At 41.8% G+C, this 21,471-nt stretch overlaps 1 protein-coding gene across 1 annotated transcript in view; it reads left to right on the top strand.

The window, feature by feature from the left end:
- The window catches only part of LOC121873808, a 100,609-nt gene that overhangs the window by 30,885 nt on the left and 48,253 nt on the right, over window positions 1–21,471 (top strand). The window contains exons 3-4 of the mRNA XM_042377514.1: window positions 5,145–5,354; window positions 5,536–5,617. Coding sequence (XP_042233448.1) covers window positions 5,145–5,354; window positions 5,536–5,617 — 292 coding nt within the window. The remainder of the gene's footprint in view (window positions 1–5,144; window positions 5,355–5,535; window positions 5,618–21,471) is intronic.

Here is a 21,471-nt window from a genome sequence, read left to right as displayed (position 1 = left end):
TGATATGTCCAACCAAGGAGGAATGGCATTAATAGGTTCGTCTGGGATGATTGGGACATTCAGTTTCAAGAGATCTGCAACACTTTTATGAAGCCACGCCCCAAAGAGAGTCTTTTGTGGAAGGTTGGCGAGATGGTCGGGATTACTTAGATAGAACATCAACTCAGTTTGAGCTGTAGTTTGAGAACCATTGTTCTTCAAAACTTTGACACAAAACATGGTATTAAGTAGAGCTATCCTCTCAGATAGGGAGGGCAGTCCGAGCTCTTTCCTCATGTTTACAATTCTGGTTGATTTTGGGCAACCTAGGATGATGCGCATGGCTTCATTTTGCACTACCTCAAGGCTGTTGAGTTGTTTAGGCGGAATAGTCACAAGATGGAGAGCATGATTGTCAACTACAGAACGAATGAAGTGAAGATAGAAAGTACGAGCGTAGGTGATGTTAATTCCATAGCCCTTGCCAACAAGGGTTCTGAGGGGTTTAATGAGCTGCATTAGTTTATCACGAAGGTTGCTGACAAAGTTTGCATCATTCACACAAATTCCAAGATATTTATAGGAGCTACATAGTTCCAAGGGCATGCTGTTAATGTTATAGTCAAGAGGCAGAGGGTGAGCAGGACGAGGATTGAGGACCCTCGTCTTGTCAAAAGATATTATGAGACCACATTCAACAGTTCTCTGAGCAAATACATCCAGCAAGGCTTGGAGCCTGAGTTTGGTTTGTGTCATAATGCAGATATCATCAGCAAAGCATATTACGGCTTCGTTTGGCTGAACTGGAATGTCAGCAATAAGCTTGTGCATCAGTATATTAAAGAGCATAGGGCTTAACACTCCTCCCTGAGGCGTGCCAAGCTCAAATGATCTCATTCTGGTACTTTTAACTCCCCTAAACAGAACACTGGCATACCTGTTGGACAGATAACCCTTTATCCATGTCAGGAGGTTACCTTGGATGCCAAAATTAGCTAGTTGCTCAAGTATAATGTCTCTATTAGCTACATCAAAGGCTGATTTAAGGTCTATGAAGGCTGTTTGTGTCTTATCTTTTGAGTGTACAAGATATTTTGCAAAGCATATCTGTGTGCTACGCCCGGGCATGAACCCGTACAGATTAGGGGCGAGTTTGTCTTTGACTTGAAACATGAGACGGTTTAGAACAACTCTTTCAAGGACTTTACACATACAGGATGTGAGTGAAATTGGCCTGAAGTTTGGAGAATTAGCTTTAGGGATTGGAACTATGTTTCCATGAGTCCATGTCTTAGGCAGAATACCCTGTGTGAGGCTCAGTTACAGGTCAAGCAGTGGATGGTTAGGGATCTCATTCAACAATCTCAGGGTGTTATAAGTTATGCCATCCTCACCAGGGGAGGATGGCTCACCTTTCATTAGTGCTATTGTTAGTTCGTGGTGCGTTATAGGAAACTGGTCGCTAAGGTCTGGTGAGGAACAGGCTATTTCAATATTGAAACCCCTATTAATGTGTGAGGTGTTAAGATATTGTTGTATGTCAGGAGGCAGGGAAGTGATTTGTGACACACTAGACCATTGGTCTAATAGCATGTCAGCATATTCTGCAGGGCTGTGATGAAGCTGGACTGGGGTGGGTGACTTTGTAATGGCTCTAATTTTGTTCCACACTTCTGCTAGAGTGGTTGTTCTATTAATCCCCTGTAAGAAGTGTTCCCAATAGGTGTTTCTCACCTGACCTTTGAGTTCACGAAATTCTCTGTTAGCTTTGAGGAATGCCAAGAGGTTATCACTAGTTTTATTTTGCTTATAAGTGTTGGCAAGCTGTTTTACATTCTCTCCTTCTTTGGTGAGGATGAGGTCATGTGTCCACAGAGGTGGTTTAGTGCTGCCCCCCTTCCTCCTTGATTTAACCCAGGTGGTATAATATGTGGTAATGACATTTACAAGATCACAGCAAAATTCATCCACTGACCCAGGTGTATATCCAGCATACCATCTGTGGATGTAGGCCTTGAAGTGCAGTTTAAGATTATCTGGGATGTTAATTCTGAGCTTAGGATGGGGTTCACACTTGACATCAGCAACAGTGTACTCAGTAAGTATTGCATAATGATCACTGACTAGGTGGTCTGAGATGACCTTAGCCTTGACATTACTGTCTACTAGGTTATACCCAATCACATAATCAAGTCTGCCCCCCATCAGATGTGTCACTTTGTCTATGTCGTATACAGTGATATTATGATTATTGATGTAATTCACGAACACCCTCCCATTAGAGTTACACTGGACATCACCGAGGACAGTGTGACGAGAGTTAAAGTCACCCATACACAGCATAGCATTGTTACCTGATGGCTTTGGTAACACGTCCGCTCGCTGTTCATTACACCGAACATAGATGTTATACAGCGAAAATTGACTGTTTGCTGTCTTTACTGCAAATTGTTGATAGTGAATACTTTCATCATTGTGAGTTTTAATCCATTTACAGACCAGACCATTCTTTACATATGAGCAGGCCACTTCCTGCTCCACTATTATATGCTGTAAACCCAGCTATCCTGGGTGCAACTTACTTCTGGGTGCTGGACGTGTAAGGTTCTTGTAAACCAATTACATCAATGTCAAAAACTTTAACAAACCATTGTAGATCATTAATTCTGCGATTAACACTCCGGATGTTCCATGAAATGAACCTAAGCGTTCGTGTTACTTTTCCCACCTTGAATTTAGCGTAGAGAGTCGCACGCTGGCTTCATAGATCAACCTGACCATTCCAATTTCTGTACCTCTGGATTTCCTGATAATTTTCTTCACAGCCCTTATTCCAGTAGGATTTTTATATGCGGGTTCCCTCATCAGTCCCGCGAGTTCCTCCCCCGTACACAATGGAAAACGTACAGGGTCATGAACAGTCTTCAGACCTGGAACTATTATAGAGACCATGCTGGCAGTCTGGGGCTTATTCTCCCCATCCATGCTTCCATCACTATCGGTCTCGCTCTGGCTACTCACCCTCAAGTTGGTATCATTATGAGAGGAGGCACCAGCTCCTTCAGAAGCTCCACTAACACTATCACTGTCATTGTTCACTGGTACACTTACTTGGCAGGCTTTAACCTGACCTGCATTGGCTAACGAAGGAGAGTCACTGTGCCTGTTGACTTCAGGTGGTGGAGGCGATCCGGCCGCATTGGCATCACTGAGTGGGACTGCTATTGTGGATGGAGGCGACCTCCCAGGACAACTGGGGTGCAAGGCCGTCACACCCTCCTCCCTGGACCTGGGACACTGCCCCCTGGGTGAGGATGTGTTGCTGTTGATTTCAGGTGCTGGAGGCGTCCCCGCAGTGTTGCTGTTGGCATCACTGAGCGGGACCGCTTTTGTGGGTGGAGGAAGCCTCCCAGGACAACCTGAGTGCCAGTCCGTCACACCCTCCTCCCTGCACCTGAAACACTGCCTCCTGGGTGGGGAGGTGTAGCCGTTGATTTCAGGCGTTGGAGGCGACCCGGTAGTGTTGGCGTTGGCGTCACTGAGTGTGACCGCTATTGTGGGTGGAGGCGGGCTCCCAAGGCAACCTGGATGCCAGGCCGTCACACCCTTCTTCCTGCATCTGGCACACTGCCACTCAAGTGGGGAGTCCTGCTCTCTCCCCTCCTGAGAGGCACCTTCCTTGATGGGGCAGCTGCTTGTGGTATGCATTCCTGCGCAGAAGCTGCATGTGGCTGGCTTGTGACAGTATTTCGCCACATGATTGACCCCGAAGAAGTTGTAGCACACCACAGGGGGAGGAGTCCACCGACTGATGTTACTAGGGGTACCGTACGTGCTGCCAAAGAAGCGGTACTCCTCAGGAGGTGGTTCCTTCCTTTTCCAAACAATGATGATCCTACTAAGTTGTGCACCATCCTTATAAAGTCTTCTTGCTCTGTGGACGCCCTGAAGTGACAGAGCTCTCTTGGGGGGAATACCCTTGGGGAATTGGGTGACAAGGTATTCCTTCATTTTTGGGGGTCGAACAGATTCATCTCGCTAAATAAGCTGTATTGAGCCGACCTTTCCATCAATGAAGCGTTGGATAGCATCCGTCTCCTCTCGGCCTACATAGACAAAACGAGGGGTGTTACCTGGCACGACAACATTCAGCTTAGCCGTGCCATAATCCTTATTCAGGGCAGTCAACCAATTAATCTTCATCAAATTGGTTGCGTTCTCGGGGAAGGCAAGGCGCATGTACTTAGCCCGGGGAGCAATGGGAGGAGGGGGGGATGCCCCTATTGGCTCTCCTCTGCTTCTTTCCCTGGGTCCTCATTTTGCGTTTCTGCTGACGTGTCTTAAACTTCTGAAAGCCAGCTTCAGTGTCGCCATGACTGTCCTCTTCATCTTCTTCATCAAGGACATCGGCAGAGCGCCGCCCAGTGATGACTCCTGCCATGGTTAGATTCAGATGGAATGTAGGTCATAGGGCAGAGAGGCGATATGTAGGCCAGCGATGTTCTTGAGGCGTAAACCCTCTTATAGGACAAGGGGAGAGGGGAGCCTGACATCAACGGTGTGAGGGTAGGAGGGCCTCCTGGGAGCGGAGGGAGTGTGATGTCAGGGGGGGGGGACTAAGGTAACAGGAGTATTCTCAGTTTATAAGCACTTTTATTACACTACACTTGTAATAATTGTTTTGAAAGGAAAAATAAAGCAAATATTTTGCCGTGATGTGTTCCAGGCCGGCTGCCATTTTGTTTAGGTATTTTGAACACAAATATGGTAACAGACAAACTGACATTCACACAGGTGACGTTGTCCTTTTTATGGAGAATATTTTTAGCTAGTTTGTTTACTTGTAACAAAGCGATGCCATCGAATGAAAAGATAGCCCTTGTTGGCTGGCAGATTACACCTTCTTATACCTGATAACAATTTAGATGTGCGCTACCCACAATATGTTGAATGTTAAAATGAATTCTCCCTCTGTCCCCTTAAGTTGTATTTTCAAGTGTGTCTTCTACTGTGCCTTCCTACATCTCTCCTCATCCCTCAAAATCTCATTCTGCAATGTTCAAGAATGACTTCATTAGTTCCCAACTCCTCCTCCATGTCCAACACACTAATCTCACTCACCACCACCCATCTTCGCCCGTTCTATCCACCTTTTGCTCTTCCAGGTGGGGGTACTATCCAGGTCGTAGAGTTCCAGAAGGACGGGAAGGCAACCCTGGATTCTGTAGGCGTGTACAATGGCACGCTGAACCGTGACAGAAGGATGGACTCCCTCACGCTCTGCGCTCGCTTCCAGATTTTTTTCTTACACAACCGAGGGACTTTTTTCCAACTCGAAGACTCCCCACATAAATTCGACTCTCAGCTGAGAGGAGGTTAGTCATGTGGGTCACTGGGTGGGAGGGAGATAGTGACAGTAGCTTGAGGGATGGAGAGGCGGGACTAATGTGAGGGAAGACGTAATACATGATAATCAAGAGTTCAATAACTAAATCAGGGTTGAGAGAGAATTAGATACTCTACAGGGTTGAGAGAGTAATTTGAGTTGTGTTTCAGAGTTGTGGCTGGACCGCGTAAGGCCAGTTATCGCTCATCGTTGGCAATTCCAACTTCTCAAGACTAAACTGAGAACTTTCAAGTGAGTGATGTTCTCTTCAGTCTATAATTATTATAAATCTAGTGGTAGAAATGATAAATGGAAAAATTAAAATTAACTGTTCAAGTTAGAATGAATTGGTTAACCTGCAAATGCTCTTAACTTTTTCTTGTAGTATCTTATTGCCTTCCCTTCATTCCCCTGTCAAAGTAGCTGATAAGTGGTGAAATGATGGATCCCTGTGACATTAGGTGTAATCAAGGTGGCTGTAACAGTATACATATCTTGGTTTACGGAATCTTGAGATTTAGCCCACAATTTCTGATTATGTAGAACAATTTGTCCCTACGGAATTAAAAAAAAAAAAAATAATAAAATGAAAAAAAAAGTGATTTCTAGTCAAAACTCTTACAAAAATAGTAAACAAAAATTTGTGTGATTGCATCTGTGGTGGCCACAAGGTGGTTCGAAGGCCACTCACCTATCCAGTTATCAGCAACCACCACAACAATGGTGCTGCTGAATTAGAATTCTTCCCCCAGGTTGTGTCCATTTATGTGTCTGTGTTCAGATTATATTCGTCCTTATGGAATTATAAAATTTATTTCGTGTGGATGCTGGTGGTAGCTACATCGAGTGGAGAGATGCCACACCAAATGACCTTAACATCCCGCTTCTCTTTTTGTAGAAACTTTAGAGACTATTTTCTATTCCAACATGATACAGATCTGACTTACTAGAGGGGGGCCATCACCTAAACCGCTGGAACACCTAGCCCCTGTTGGCACCAGTCACTACTTAATATTGTCTTTCAGATTAAACTGTTGTCTGGTTCATGAAAAATGCAGGCCATGGTTCAAATAATTACACTGCAAGGGCAATTATGACGGGATGAGGGCTATTCACTAGCCTAACTCACTAAGATGTAAGAGCGTGCTCACTATGCTATACTGTACATCACAGACAGTAAAATGAACCGTTTGATTGATAAATATATACTATTACATGTATCTATGTATTTAAATATTAAGATGTTGTATCAGTCACCGTTGGGAGAGCGGGTTTCTAGGAGGCAAATGTGAAAACTGTATATAATTTGTTATAATTAGTTTATTTTTAGCTTTGGGTGCGAATTATATTGGGTTCTATATAATTAAAAAACAAATTAATCATATATTATTATGTGTTTATATAAAGAAGTTTTGTATTAAGAATATTCTAATTGTAAAAGATATACTGTATGATATTCTACACTGAAAAGGAGAATCGGGGAAAACACAAACATCTTGAATAAGTTGGGTTTCTTTAATTACTAACGTTTCAGACAATCAAGTTCTGAAACGTTGCAGGACCTAACTTAGTCAAGATGTTTGTGTTTTCCTTGGTTCTCCTTTTCATTATGAAACTATACTTTTCATGTAACAAGTCCATTGCTGATGATATTTCTTTATTTTTGTTTTGAGGTCTACTCCTCTAGGGCAATATAGCATGCAGCTGTGAGATCAGGAAAGTGACTGTAATCTTATTCCATCAATTTTTAATCTTATATTTTTACATTAATTTATTCACCAGTATTATGAGTGAATATTAGCGGATACTGTTGTGAATGGAGGAAGAGCTATATTATGAGATTAAGAAAGATAAATTACTAAATTACTTCGGTCACAGAAACATGCAGTGCTATTGTTTAAGCTATTGTTGATTAATATAACTTAGCATTTCCTTGGTGCCTGAGCAACTTTGCACAATTTAATGAATGGTTTCCTTGGATGTAACTTCACAATGGAATATTCTGTCAGCCAGAGGTAGCATAAGATTGTCTATCTATATGATTCTGGTCTGTTAACTAAAACAGTTATTTCAGAATATAAGTCTGATTAATGGGCCTAGGAGTTGAGGCTTTGCTGAGGGAAGAGTTATTCAGTAGTGGCCGTGACAATGCCCAAAACCATACCCAGTGTTTCCGGGAATACAAGGAGACCGTTACACATGAACCATACAGCGATTGACAAAGTGACAAAGTTAAAAAAATACTCAGAAATTCGAGATGTGGGTTAGGACAAATGATGAGCAGGACAGAAGGATGTAAGCCAGGTCCAGGAACCAAGCAAAGTCAGAGTGTAGAAGGGCAGAAACAAGAACTCAAAAAGTAGATTGCAGGCGAGGTCAAGTGAAACCCAAATGATTTTTACCGCTATGCAAAATCAAAATTAAAAACGTGAGTAGGCATATTGGATCTGAGGCATGAAGATGGTAGCTATGCCGATTCTGAGCAGGACAAGGCGGTGGTATTTATCAAATTCTTTTCCTTGGTGTTCACACGACAGTATGTGAACAATCTTCCTGGGTTTGAGGAAAGACGGTTTGACACAGCAGTGACCCACATTGTGTTCTTAGAAGAGGTTATAAGAAGTAAATTGTCAAAACTGAAGGTTCATAAGAGTCCCAGCCCTGGCATGGCGAATCCCAGAGTGCTAAGAGTGTTGTGCAACTAGCTTACTGAACCCCTTAAGTTCTTGTACTGTAAATACCTGGATGAGCAAAAAGTCCCCAGTGTCTAGAAAATGGCTGATGGGAGTTCTATATTCTCAAGAAGGGTGATTGTCACTGTGAATAATTATAGATCAATGAATTTGAACAGCAGGGTGTGCAAAGTACCAAAGAGCATTATAATAGATGCCATGGTGGAACATCAACGAAACAACTTGTAAAGGACATAAAACGCGTTTTCTGCCGGGACACTCCTGCTTAACACAATTACTGAAGAGAAGAACTCAACTCATTTGAAAGTTCTCAGTTTGGTCTTGAGAAGTTGGAATTGCCAACGATGACCGATAACTGGCCTTACCCGGTCCAGCAACACCTCTGAAACACAACTCAAATTACTTTCTCAACCCTGTACAGAATCTTATTCTCTCTGAACCCTGATTTAGTTATTGAACTCTTGATTATCATGTATTACTTCTTTCCTCACTTTAGTCCCGCCCCGCCATCCCTCAAGCTACTGTCACTATCTCCCTCCTACCCACATGTCTAACCTCCTCTCAGCTGAGAGTGGAGGTCATCTGAGATGTCTTAGAGATGGAAAAAAGTCCCTCGCTTGTGTAGGAAGATGATCTGGAGGCGAACACAGAGCGTGAGGGAGTCCCTCCTAAGCAGCACGGGTGATGTGTTGATTATATGTAGAAGTCCACGTGCTTTATTGGGCTAATGAAATATATATGGATCCTCATGTTTCGAAGCCAGATTTGGTAAAACGTTGCTCTGATCACCTAAGCGGCACGGGTGGTACCCATTTGAGGTTCACGACGCCATAAGGTCGTTGAACAAGCTTTGTGTGAAATATAACAGAGTAGGGTGTGTCATACGGAGGCGAATTATTTTTTTTTGAGTTTGAAAAATCGGCCCATGGTATTAATGATGTAGTTCTATGTGCAGAATCATGTGATATCTTCAGATTTGAAAAGTTTTCATTTTTTGCTAGGTAAATTTTAACTTGAAATCTTATGAAAATTCAGTATTCCCACCCTTTTAGCAACACCACTAAATAGCTTATTTAAAGTAAAGTAAATGTATCAGGTTAATTTATTAGGATGAAAATGATCCAGAATAGTGAAAACGAATGATCTTGACACATTTATTAAATTTAATATTCCTTTAGAAAACAAAATCATCAAATACAAAACCGGTTTTACTACTACGACCCGGTGTTGCTGCACACCATAGAGAACATGTCTTTCTTGCTTCTGTTTCTACTCATCACCTCCCTGCTGACCACCTGAGCTCGGATGTAGCCTTCCCTCCTCTCCTGGCTGTACACGTGACTGCTGGCCTCGCTCACTTGCTGTACACAACGCTCTATACTCTGGGTGTGCGAGGGCCAGGCAGGGACATGCATGGGGTTGTCCAGGAAAGCTCTGACTTGAACATTGGTGAGGCTGCAGGTAAGAGGGGGCTCACTGCCAGCCTGGATGTTATCCAGATCTATGAGATCAGTGAGGGTCTTGGCACCTAGATTGACTTCAGGAGTCTTCCTGACCCTGAAGGAATCGTCACCAACTGATTCGTCATGCCCAGATCCTCTCATAAGTCTCATATCCAAGATCTTTTTGACTGCCACTCTTCTCTCCTCCTCATCCTTACTGCAGAGCATTGTCTGCAGAACTGCCTCAGGATGAGCATACCAGGAAGATCTCCTCACAGTCTGCTCCACAATCTGAACAACCTTCCTTGGCTGACTCCTCAGGAGTTCAAGCTGGAAGAGAACATGCCTCGGACCTTCGGAGAACGATGACTTGACCTTGGTGTTGAACCAATTTGGCAAGTCGACACTCACGATGAATTGGACAATAAGTCTCAGGTTGTGAAGCTGGTTCCCTTTCAATTTATGATGAGCGACCCAAATTCTGCAGAACCTGAGAGCCGTTGTGAGCCACCTAGAATGTGAGACTGGACCTATCTGCAGGTAAGCAAGTCTATCAGGCATGACCCCCAGTTTTGATGGCACTGCAAATCATGTAACCATAGTACTGGTCAGTACTCAGGTCGTCAATGACAGTATGTGCAAGCTCAACGAGTGGAGGGCCAACTGTGATTTTTTCAAAGCTCGGATTTATTTCTAACTCAGTGGCAGAGTCAGCATCTTCCCAGAGAGGACCCAGACCATCTGTTGTTTGAAAGGTCTTGCCATCAGCTCCTGGATCAGATGTCTGAGTGGCAACTCGTTGGTGTGGAGGTCTAAACAATCCAGACCAGCTTCCTCCCAATCTTCCGCTCTATCACTGTACCAGCCCCCCTTGCCACCCCTGTGTTCGTGTTGGTGCTGTCCTCCAATGGCCTGCAGGGTCTGGTCTACGTTCCTCTCTCTGAGCCAGTTCACAATGTTATCTGCCACTATCTCAACTGGTTTCCTGATGTCATCTTTCTCTGGAGTGAAATGCCACAAATACTTCCCTCCTGGTTCACTGCAGCAGGAGTAGTGTTCCTCCTTCACCATGGCAGGGAACAACTTGTCAGAATCTCCAACTTTCATGAACACTTTAGTGTCATCCCTTCTCCCATCAAAAAACAAACAATTGATTCCATTTTCTCTTATCCCCTTATCAAACTCCTCTTCTAGGTTACTGACAAGTTTCTCCTGAGCTCTCCTTACTTTTTTGTTATGATCTATCACCAGAGTGAACTTGTCATCAGGTGTTATCAAACCACCAATCCAGGCAGCTATTTGCTATCTCTGCAGTTTCTCTGAGACCAGTGTGGTGTCGCATGCTGGCCAGGCTATGCTCAGGATATCTTTCCTATTTCGAATCTTATGCCTGGAAGGTTTGGGGCCATTATTTTCTGGGTTAGGGACAAAGTCACCATTCTCCTGGTCAGCGCTCGGATCAGCCATGGGGAAGTCATTAAACTCTGAATCAGCTTGACTCCAATCATCGGCCTTTTTTACCTCAACCTGGGCCTTCTCAAGTCTCTTTTCCTCGGCAACTCTTCTCCTCTTCTGTCTCTCTGTGGCAGCCTCCTGTCTCTTGGACTCCGGAATATCTTGGCTAGAAATCATGAGAGCCCCTATACTGCCAGTCCTCTTTCTCTGTGCTTTGACAAATGCCAGTTCGATCACAGGAATCTTCAGTTCACGCTTGCAAATACAGGAGATGTGGGCCTCAGATTTACAGTCACAATCGCATCCAAACTCAGGGCAGAGAACAATTGGGCACTTGCAAGTAATTATGTCAAATAACTGGTCCAGTTGCTTGGCAAAGCTGTCCTTAACTGCAAGTTTTACTCTCCCAAGAGAGATATCTCTTGCCTTTTCCCAACTGGCTAGCAGTCTCTCACTAATCTTCTTCTGACTTGTTATGACTGGAGGCTTGAACTGAGCGTTAGCCAGAGTGTACTGTGCCAAGACAGCTTTGGTCATATCACTGGCAATGTCTTTGTTTGTGTAAGTTCTTTGGTTCTTTTCACTGATTTGCCTGATTAAAACACCGTATCTCAAAGCATCTCTCAATGTAGGCAACTCCGACTTCAGGAGCTCTCTCCCAGACCCAAGATAGTGACTGAGATGGCTGGATTTTTGGTTCCTCGTCCTGACACAAGCAGCCATCGCAAATATCATCAACTTATAAATGCATCAGAATCTGAAACAGAAAAAAATATTGTTAGTTGGGTTGTTAAAGAATGAAGTCAGAAAGCAATGTTCACTATTTAATTGTAATGCACTAATGCAGCTGTACGTTAGATTTTCGATAAATTTCACGATAAAATTTACCTAGCAAAAGGTTGCAAAATATTGAAACTGAAATTATTTTCTGTTTATATACACTAAAATCTACCAAAACAGTGATGGGCCATTAGTTTTAGCTGATCTTCCCTCCTATGACACACCCTAATAACAGAGTCTAGGACTGCTTTTAGTGTCCTGGTGGCCCAGAGGTCACAATTATAAGATCGTGGGTTCGAATCCTGGCGGGGTGAGGTGTTGATTATATGTAGAAGTCAGCGTGCTTTATTGGGCTAATGAAATATATATATATATATATATATATATATATATATATATATATATATATATATATATATATATATATATATATATATATATATATATATATATATATAACAAAGAAGAAGTATGTGTTTGTGTGTCCGCACGAGAATCTCGGAAACTACTTTACCGTTCTTTAGTGATAATGGATGGTGTTATATGTAGTGATGATGATGGATGGTGTTATATGTAGTGATGATGATGGATGGTGTTATATGTAGTGATGATGATGGATGGTGTTATATGTAGTGATGATGATAGATGGTGTTATATGTAGTGATGATGGATGATATTATACGTAGTGATGATGGGTGATGTTATATGTAGTGATGATGGGTGGTGTTATATGTAGTGATGATGGATGGTGTTATATGTAGTGATGATGGATGATGCTAAATGTAGTGATTAGTGATGATGAATGGTGTTATATATAGTGATGATGGATGGTGTTATATATAGTGATGATGGATGGTATTATATGTAGTGATGATGGATGGTATTATATGTAGTGATGATGATGGATGGTGTTATATGTAGTGATGATGATGGATGGTGTTATATGTAGTGATGATGATGGATGGTGTTATATGTAGTGATGATGGATGATATTATACGTAGTGATGATGGATGGGGTTATATGTAGTAATGATGGATGGTGTTATATGTAGTGATGATTAGACAATAAAATAATAACAGTTTAATTCTAAAAAAATATACTTTGCTGTACCGTTGTAGTGAAAAACATGGTGGAACTTACATACACCGTTAATGAACTATTGATCATTGGCCCTACACGGTGCTACTGTACATGTATTCCATTGAGTGGCAGAAACGAGGTCTCTGCTGAAAGAGAAACTTCGACCGAACATGATTGACATCTGCATACGAGCAGAGTTTCCTGATCCAGAAGAAGATCCAGTTCTCTAAGAGATTATCAAGAAGCAAATAATTCATGGGCCATGTGGACCATTCAACAGACACTCTCCATACATGAAAGATGGACGTTGCACCAAAAACTTCCCAAAAGACCTGATAAAGGATACTTAGAGTGGAGAGATGGCTATCCTCAGTACAGGAAAAGAGCGCCAGGCGATGGAGGTTTTACAGCAGTGTTGCGACCTGGGTCAGTCAGTGAAATAACAGTAGACAACAAATGGGTGGTCCCCTACAATCCTCTTTTGAGTAAAGCATTCAATGCGCACATCAATGTGGAGTTCTGCAATTCAGTCAAGTCCATCAAGTATGTCTGCAAATACGTCAACAAAGGATCTGACCAAGAGATCTTTGCATTGGAAAAGGATGGAAATCATGATGAGGTGGCACAGTTTCAGCAAGGCCGTTATATATGCAGCAACGAAGCCCAATGGAGAATTTTTTATTTTTCCATACACGAACGTTGTCCAATAGTACTTCATCTTGCTGTTCACCTGGAAAATGGACAAAGAGTTTACTTCACAGAAGAGTCCCTCCAAAATCAAATGGCAAATCCTGCTGATACGACCCTCACTGCATTCTTCAAGCTTTCACAGGAAGATGAGTTTTCTCAAATACTCCTGTTCTACATATGGCAGGCTTCAATGAAAAAGTTCCAGAGAAGAGCTCAAGTATCCGATGTTGAAGGCAATGCTTTGGGACGTGTCTACACGGTTCACCTCAACAACTTTGAGTGCTATTGTTTGAGACTACTTTTGCACCACATCCGTGGCTCAACATCATATGCAGCACTCAAGACAGTGAATGGACAAGTCTACAGAACATGTCAGGAAGCGTGCAATCTCTTTGGCATACTGGAAGATGATGGTCACTGGAATGACACATTAGAAGAGGCAGCAGCAACATAACTAGTGTTGAAATCGAACAGCGGGGTGCGAGTACAGCTGTGATGACGGCTGGGTAGTGTCTGATGTGCGACGAGGCTGCAGCGACCTTCTCAACTCCGTCTACCCCCCCTAGTGGGGCCGCGAACAAGCAAACGAGCGTCGGACAACCATCCCGCTCGTTACCGCCCTGACATCCTTCTCAAGTAAACCGTGATGAAGCAAACGTCAAAAAATTTGTTGAACAGGTCAAAAGGTTTGGTGTCTTTTCAGTTTACAATGAGAGACCGCAGATTTCCTTGACCACAAATAACTTAGCAACTGATTAGATTTAGATATATCAACTAACAGTGAAGTCACAGGAATTAACAAAGTGAACCAATGTGTGAAAACTCGCTTAACTGAGAAAAAGGTGCCACTTAATACGACCTTGGGCTCTTAGGTTGTAACAGTATAATTCAAAATCAACTTCTCTTTGTATTATTCTTAAAGTTGAGTTAACTCTATCATTATGGTTATGTTTGTATCGAAGGTCCAAGATATAGATCCCACTAAAATCATCACCTCATTACTATGGGGTATATTGAAAATTATGAAGTACATTTAATTACGTATATTAACAAACAAATAAATATATCAGTTATGTACAAAAATAAAACAAAGACAAACTTAATCTGCTTAAACAAGTGACTCAACCGAATGACAAAATATATAACTCATAAAAGTAATGACTAAACACTTATTTAAATTAACAAACTACCGTGGACAGCGTGGTTATCCAACACACGTAACTCATAAACAAGTAAGTTATTTTACCGTGGAATTCTGAAATATGACTACCCACAATCTCACATATAAATCACTATATAATACTTGGTGTTCTTAAAAGTCGAGCAAGGTTTACATGTTATACCACTAGAAATATACAATAGGAGAGGAGATACTTATCTTATGACTGCCAGCCCAATACTAAAGCCAGCAGAGGTGGGCGGAAATGACGGCATAAACAAAAGACGTTTAAGTTGCGAATCCGCAAATAAATATCGAACACTCACTCATTCACTAGTATTCGAGACTAATACAATAAACATTAGCTTGTTTTACCTAACACATCAAAACTAATGCTGCTACATTTCAAGTATTACATATAATATCCATATTTTAACTGTTTCAGTGTCCACGCAACGAATCATTCGAAGTTCATATGCCGACCAGTAATCTATTCATTGGTTCTTATTATGACACTCGTAACATCTTTCCCCTTAATTTAAAAGTTTAAGAAGCTCTGAATAAACTTTTACTCAACACGAGATAGAGTGTTGGCAAGAATATTATCACAGCCCCTTATGTGATTGATTTCTGTATTATAGGGTTGAAGAGTTAATGACCACGGTAACAGTCTTTGATTCATCATTTTCATTTTATGAACAAACTGAAGTGGATTATGATCTGTGTTATAATCTTAAGTATCGAGCGATGAAAAAATGTGCCTGACCGTCTAAGGGAGAACTTTAGACTCTTAACAATTCAGATTCGGTCTCAGTATTGTTAGGTATTGCAAGTGCCACTGCATGCTATGACCATCAGATCTTTAAATAAATATCCTATTTCTGGGCTGTCACCAAGGTCTATAAAAAGAGAATCAAAATTAAACAATTTACCGATAATGATTAAACCTTACAAAGTAATACAAACGAAAAAAAAAAGATCACACTCTACGTTACAATAATCAATATGAAAATATTACACATCACTTATAACTATATATACAAATGCCTATACCAAGATCACTACCAACATAATAACCAATATCACAACCAATACCACCTTGTTATGTTTGAAGGAGGAACCGGCTGAAACGTGCTTATAGGGAGAAACCATACACACGGTAGATGAGGTTGAGACAATCTATTCCCACTGTCAATACTCAACCTTCTTTTGCTCTAAGGGAATGGAGTCCCAATAGTCTGTCACAATGAGGACACACACAGGGGGCACCACACTGAAGATCACAGTGAAGTCCCAGAGGAGCAGCCAACCTTGGCGGGGAGTAGCTTGTGGCCAACTGGCTCACACCACCCCGCCGGCTTCCCACCAACCTTTGGGAATGGCGACAGAGATGATTCTGCTTCTAGACCTGTACAGATGGTGTAACGACTCCCAGGGTTGTAACACTCCGCCCCTGCCTCCAAGACCTCCGTAGTCTCGATGAAGGAGGACTAGAACCCCTCTGTATCTGGATGTCAGGTGGGTCTCTGGAGAGGACGTCAGCCAAGATGTTGTCCACCCCTTTTATATGGCGAATGTCCAAGTGGTAGCGCTGGATTTGCAGAGCCCATCTCAGTATGCGTTGGTTGGAGTTCTGCATACGGGTGATGAAGGTGAGGGGGTTATGGTCGGTGTAGACTGTGATGGGATGAGGGTGAAGATAGCAGTCAAATTTGTGGAGAGCCATGACTAAGGCGAGGGCCTCTCTCAATGGGGGAGTACCCTTTTTGGTGTTTCTTCAATTTGGCATAGTAGTAAGGCAGCGGGTATAGCACTCCACTAGTAGGGTCTTCCTGAAGAAGGACTGCTCCAACACCAACTCCACTCATGGCTACTTGAAGAATGAAGGGTTGGGATTGGTCTGGAGTTCTGAGAACAGGGTGAGACGACAGCAGTAGTTTGAGACGGCTGAAGGCTGCATCACAGTCAGGAGTCCACTTAAATGAAGTTTTTGGGCTGGACAAGTCAGTAAGGGGAGCAGTAATGATGGAGAAGTTACTGCAGAATCTTCGATAGAAACCAGCCATTCCTAAAAAGTGCATGAGGGCTTTCTTCGTAGTGAGTGTAGCGAAGTACAGGATGGCTTCCATATTGGCGTCCTTTGGTCTTGTTTGGCCCCCTCCAACAACATGTCCTAAATACATCACGGTAGCACTCCCAAAAGTGGACTTGGCCAGGTTGGTGGTGAAGGCCACCTCCTGCAATAGACCGAACAAGGTCTGAAGCCGAATAAGAAGTTCTTGCCAACTCTCTGAAATTACTTCAAAGTCGTCTAAGTATACATAGGTGCCAGAAAGGTCTTGAATGGTGAAATTAATGGCACGTTGAAAATTAGCAGGAGCATTAACCATTCCGAAAAGCATAACTTTATATTGGTATAATCCAAAGGGGGTAATGAAAGCAGAGATGGTTTTGGCTGCCTCAGTCAACCCTATTTGATAACCTTTTTGAAGATCAATAATGGTTATAAACTGAGCTTGACCTATGGCATCTTCCAGATCGTCAATCAATGGAAGAGGGTATGAGTCGGTAACTGTTACTTTGTTGACCTTTCTGTAGTCAGTGCAAAAGCGACTGCTGCCATCAGGTTTTGGAAACAACAAACGGGGTGAAGCTCAAGGGGAATTACTCGGTTCTGCCAAATGATTTCCAATAAAAAGTCTACCTCTCTTCTCATGATTTCTCGTTTTACCAGACCGATGCGGTAAGCAGGCTGTCGTATAGGTGTTACACCCTCAGAAGTCAGTTTTACATCATGAAGGAGAACATTACAAAAACCTGGGAGATCAGAAGTGGAGTTTGGAAAATTTACACGGTAAGATTTTAATATCCTCTTTTTAAAAAAGTGATGTATTTGGCAAGTAATCATATAAGTTACTCAGAATTTCACTGTTATTTGGGTTTTCCCAAGGGGAAAGAAATTCTGGGGAATCAAGTTCCGAGTCCCCAAATACGTCATTACCATGTGAGACAGGAGAATAAACATTTGATATAGGAACACAGAAATGAGTTACAGGTTGAATACTCGCCGAGTCCTCCTGTAGTTGCCTCTCAACATAAGGTTTAATGAGGTTCACATGAACTAGTCAAGCATCCTTGCGACGATCAAGGGTGCACAATATATAATTATGTTCAGTGAGTTTTTGAGATATTAAGTAAGGGCCAGTGAATTTACTCTAAGGTGCACTTCCAGGAATAGATAAGAAACGAAGAACTTTGTCTCCAGGAGTAAAAGAGCGGGTTGGAGAATGAACGTCACAACCCGCTTTCATCTTCCTTTGACACTTTTTAAGGTTATTTTGTGCTAACTTTCTAATTTGAAAGTTTTTGTTTGAGATTATCAATATAATGTTCCACTGACCACTTAGGATGATAAGTATCTGTGAACCACTGATCTTTAAGGACTTTTAAAGGAACTCTAATTTGATGTCCGTAAAGTAGTTCAAAGGGTAAATATCCTAGTGATTCCTGGGGACGTTCACGCAAGGCAAAGAGAAGAAAGTCAACGGTCTCATCGAAATCCGCGTTATTCTCAAAAAAAAATTTCTAAATCATTGACTTTAAAGTTTGATGGAAGCGTTCGAGGCAGCCCTGGGATTGCGGGTGGTAAGCCGATGACAATTGTTGCACAATTCCTAACTCGCTCAAGACTGTTTTGAATTTGTCACTGGTGAAATTAGTTCCCGATCTGGCTGTATTTTTATAGGAATTCCAACAGAAGTGAACAGATGTAATAGACATTTGACACTTTTCTTAGCAGTAATGTTCTTTAAAGGGTAGGCTTCAGGATATCGTGTGCAGCACACATTATTGTCAACAGATATTAATTTCCTTTGCGTGTCTTGGGCAGAGGGCTTACACAATCAATTATTTTTGTTTTAAATGGCTCATAAACTACAAGAATGGGTTTTAATTGAGCTGGAGGAATGACTTGGTTGGGTTTACCCACCACCTGACATATATGGCAAAATTTTACAAAGGTCACTGCCAATAATAATGTTGAAGTAGTTTCTTGTAGGTCTTGAGAATTCCTAAATGTCCGGACAGTCCATCGTGGGCCAACTCCATCAGAGACTTACGAATAGACTTAGGTACTACAATTTGAAGAGTTTCAGACCACGTATCTAAGTTCTTTAATTCTGGAGGTCTATACATTCTCATCAAGAATCCAATACTTAAATAAAAACAAGGTGTTTTGACAGAGGGTTTACCGTCTATTGTAATGAGTCTACACATAGCCAAAGAGAGATCATCATCTTGACCTTCGATCAAAATTTCTCGCGTGATAAGTCTAGAGTGAAGTTGATCTTTGAGTTGAAGTGAAGGGAGAACATTTGCAAGGGGAAATTTTTGGGATCTTGTGACTGCGCATATAGGAAAGAGCTGCAGTTTCCCTTGATCTAACGGTTCAGTGGGGCTTTTTGACAATGGTTTTTCAGCAACATTTAAGTTTGGAATCACTAAACTTCCTGCTAAATCATTTCCCAAAATCAAGCTTACCCCCTTAATGGGAAGTTCTTTCTCTCTGATACCAACTTTTACTTCGCCCTTCACAATATCACGGTTCAAGAAAATTTTGGCTAGGCGTAATAAAGGTTGACCAGACAAGTCTTGCAGAATCACTTTCTCTCCGGTATACCCTTTCTCAATTCCCGAGAGGTTTTCTTTGAATAAGATGCTTTGAGCAGCCTCGTGTCTCTAAGAATTGTAATGAGAAAAGAGGTACTGTTCTTGGTAAGATAAATTTTATCCAGCATTTCAAAATCAATAAAAGGGTCTTTTTGAGACGCTAATATGTTTACATTGGTCACAGGTTTAAGGTTCTTTAAGGTTTCTCCAGATTTAACCTGGGGAGGGTTAATCGGGCTCTTGCTTTGACCTGCATGGGCCACGACTTTACACTTTTCTATGGTGTGACCAGGCCTTCTACAATAGGAACATATTAAAAAGGGGTTCTGACTGCCATTATTCGATTTACCACCAGCGGAACCAGGGCTTTCCCTTGAGGAGGACTTTACATTGGATGGCTTATTTCTGTCTCTGTTCGCAAATGATCTCTGTATTTGAAAGAAAGAATCGGCTATTTGGGCAGCTTTTATGAGCTCTGGTTCTCCTTTCTCCTCTACGTGCATCAAGGTATTAAAAGGTAGCTTCCGTTTCCACTCTTCCAGTACAATTAGGTTGATAAATTCCGAGAACGTGGTTGTTTAAGTCGCTTCGAGCCATTGTTTACACATTCTAAGTTTGTTAGTAGCGAACTCTACATATGTACTGGCAAGGGGTTTGGTGTATGACCGAAATCGCTGTCTATATCCATCTGGAGTTATCGAGTAAGCGTCTAGAATACTCTTCTTGACAAATTCGTAATCGTCCACCGTATCCAAATTTGAAAATGTGAGGGCAGTTTTGCCAACAAGCTTGAGAACCCAAGTCCATTCCTCTTAGGGCCATTTTGAATGTTTCGCAATTTTCTCAAATGTTCGGAAAGCTCCGTCAGGATCGTCTTCATTAAAAGTGGGGATTAATGAAATATTCTTGGCTAAGTTAAAAGAACTACGTTTATTATCTATTTTGACTTTTTCTACTGCAATTTTTTCACGCTCTAATTGCACTTCCCTGTTTTCAAGTTCGAGCTGAAGTTGTATGTCTTTATTTTTGAGTATGAGTTGAAGTTCCAATTGGAAACGTCGTTCTGCTTCTTTTCCTTGAAATTCGACTCTCAACTTTTCTCTCTCAAATTCAAGCGGACTATGAAGTGGTTGTTCTTACGCTAGTCACGCTTGTCACGTCATCTTTATCAACATTAAATGAGCGACTCAAGTGAGTTAAAATATCAACGGTAGTTTCCTCAAGAATTCCTGTAGACGTTAACTTCTCAACAACGGTATTTTTAAGTACTTCTTTTGTCACTAAACTGGTGAACGGAATGTTAAAAAACTTGGCAATGTACCTCCAGTCATTCTTTTTGATTACTTGATCCTTAAGTTTGTCAACAGAAGGGTTTTCACAAAAATCTTTTTCTTCAAATTGTTTCGAGGTCATTTTAAACTTACCACTGGACAGCAAATGTTAATGTCATAAAAATAAAGGTTAGATATTACCGCTTACCAGCCACGAGTATGAAATATTGAAATTTACGGGGACAAATTAAGGTCGACGTCAAAACTTACACTCGATAAGTGGGACTAGAAAAACAGTAAATGTTCCAGAGAGTCTGAAGTGAGTAACAAATCCGTCAGCATATGACATTAAAGAAATTCCAGTCAATTTCAGAAATGCAAGTAACTTCTTCGAAAGAGCAAAGAAAAGAGGCAGAATCGTGATAACAAAGACAACCTTCAGCATTGTGTTATATTGCTATGCCTGACCAAGGTTACAACACGAGAACAATCCCAAGGAATAAAAGTAGAAATGAGAAAAGGGTTACGGCATACAGTAAACTAAATATCCGGTTGATCCCCTGATCTTACGTATAAGCACAATGGTGGTGATTGTTAAGATCTACGCTAGTTTTGTATGCTAAGTAGACGACGAAATCAGGTCTTCCTAAGTTTAACTTAAGGACGGGATAAAACCCAAAAATACAAGTTAAGCGGAAGACAAAGCGAGCGTTTCACCTCGTTTCTACACGAGTCGTGTAAGGATACGGCATAGAAAACGGACCCTGTTATAACCCTTACAGACTGAGAATTCGAACCTTATGACTCGCTTCTGCCAATCACAAATAATTGTAAAGGTTCAAATCCTGTGGGACATTAGCTCGACAC

This window comes from Homarus americanus, unplaced genomic scaffold (assembly GCF_018991925.1).
Source record: "Homarus americanus isolate GMGI-L3 unplaced genomic scaffold, GMGI_Hamer_2.0 scaffold25827, whole genome shotgun sequence".
Taxonomy (NCBI): Eukaryota; Metazoa; Arthropoda; class Malacostraca; order Decapoda; family Nephropidae; genus Homarus; species Homarus americanus.
The sequence above is the reverse complement of the archived record's forward strand: the minus strand, read 5'-3'. Positions and strand labels throughout refer to the sequence as shown.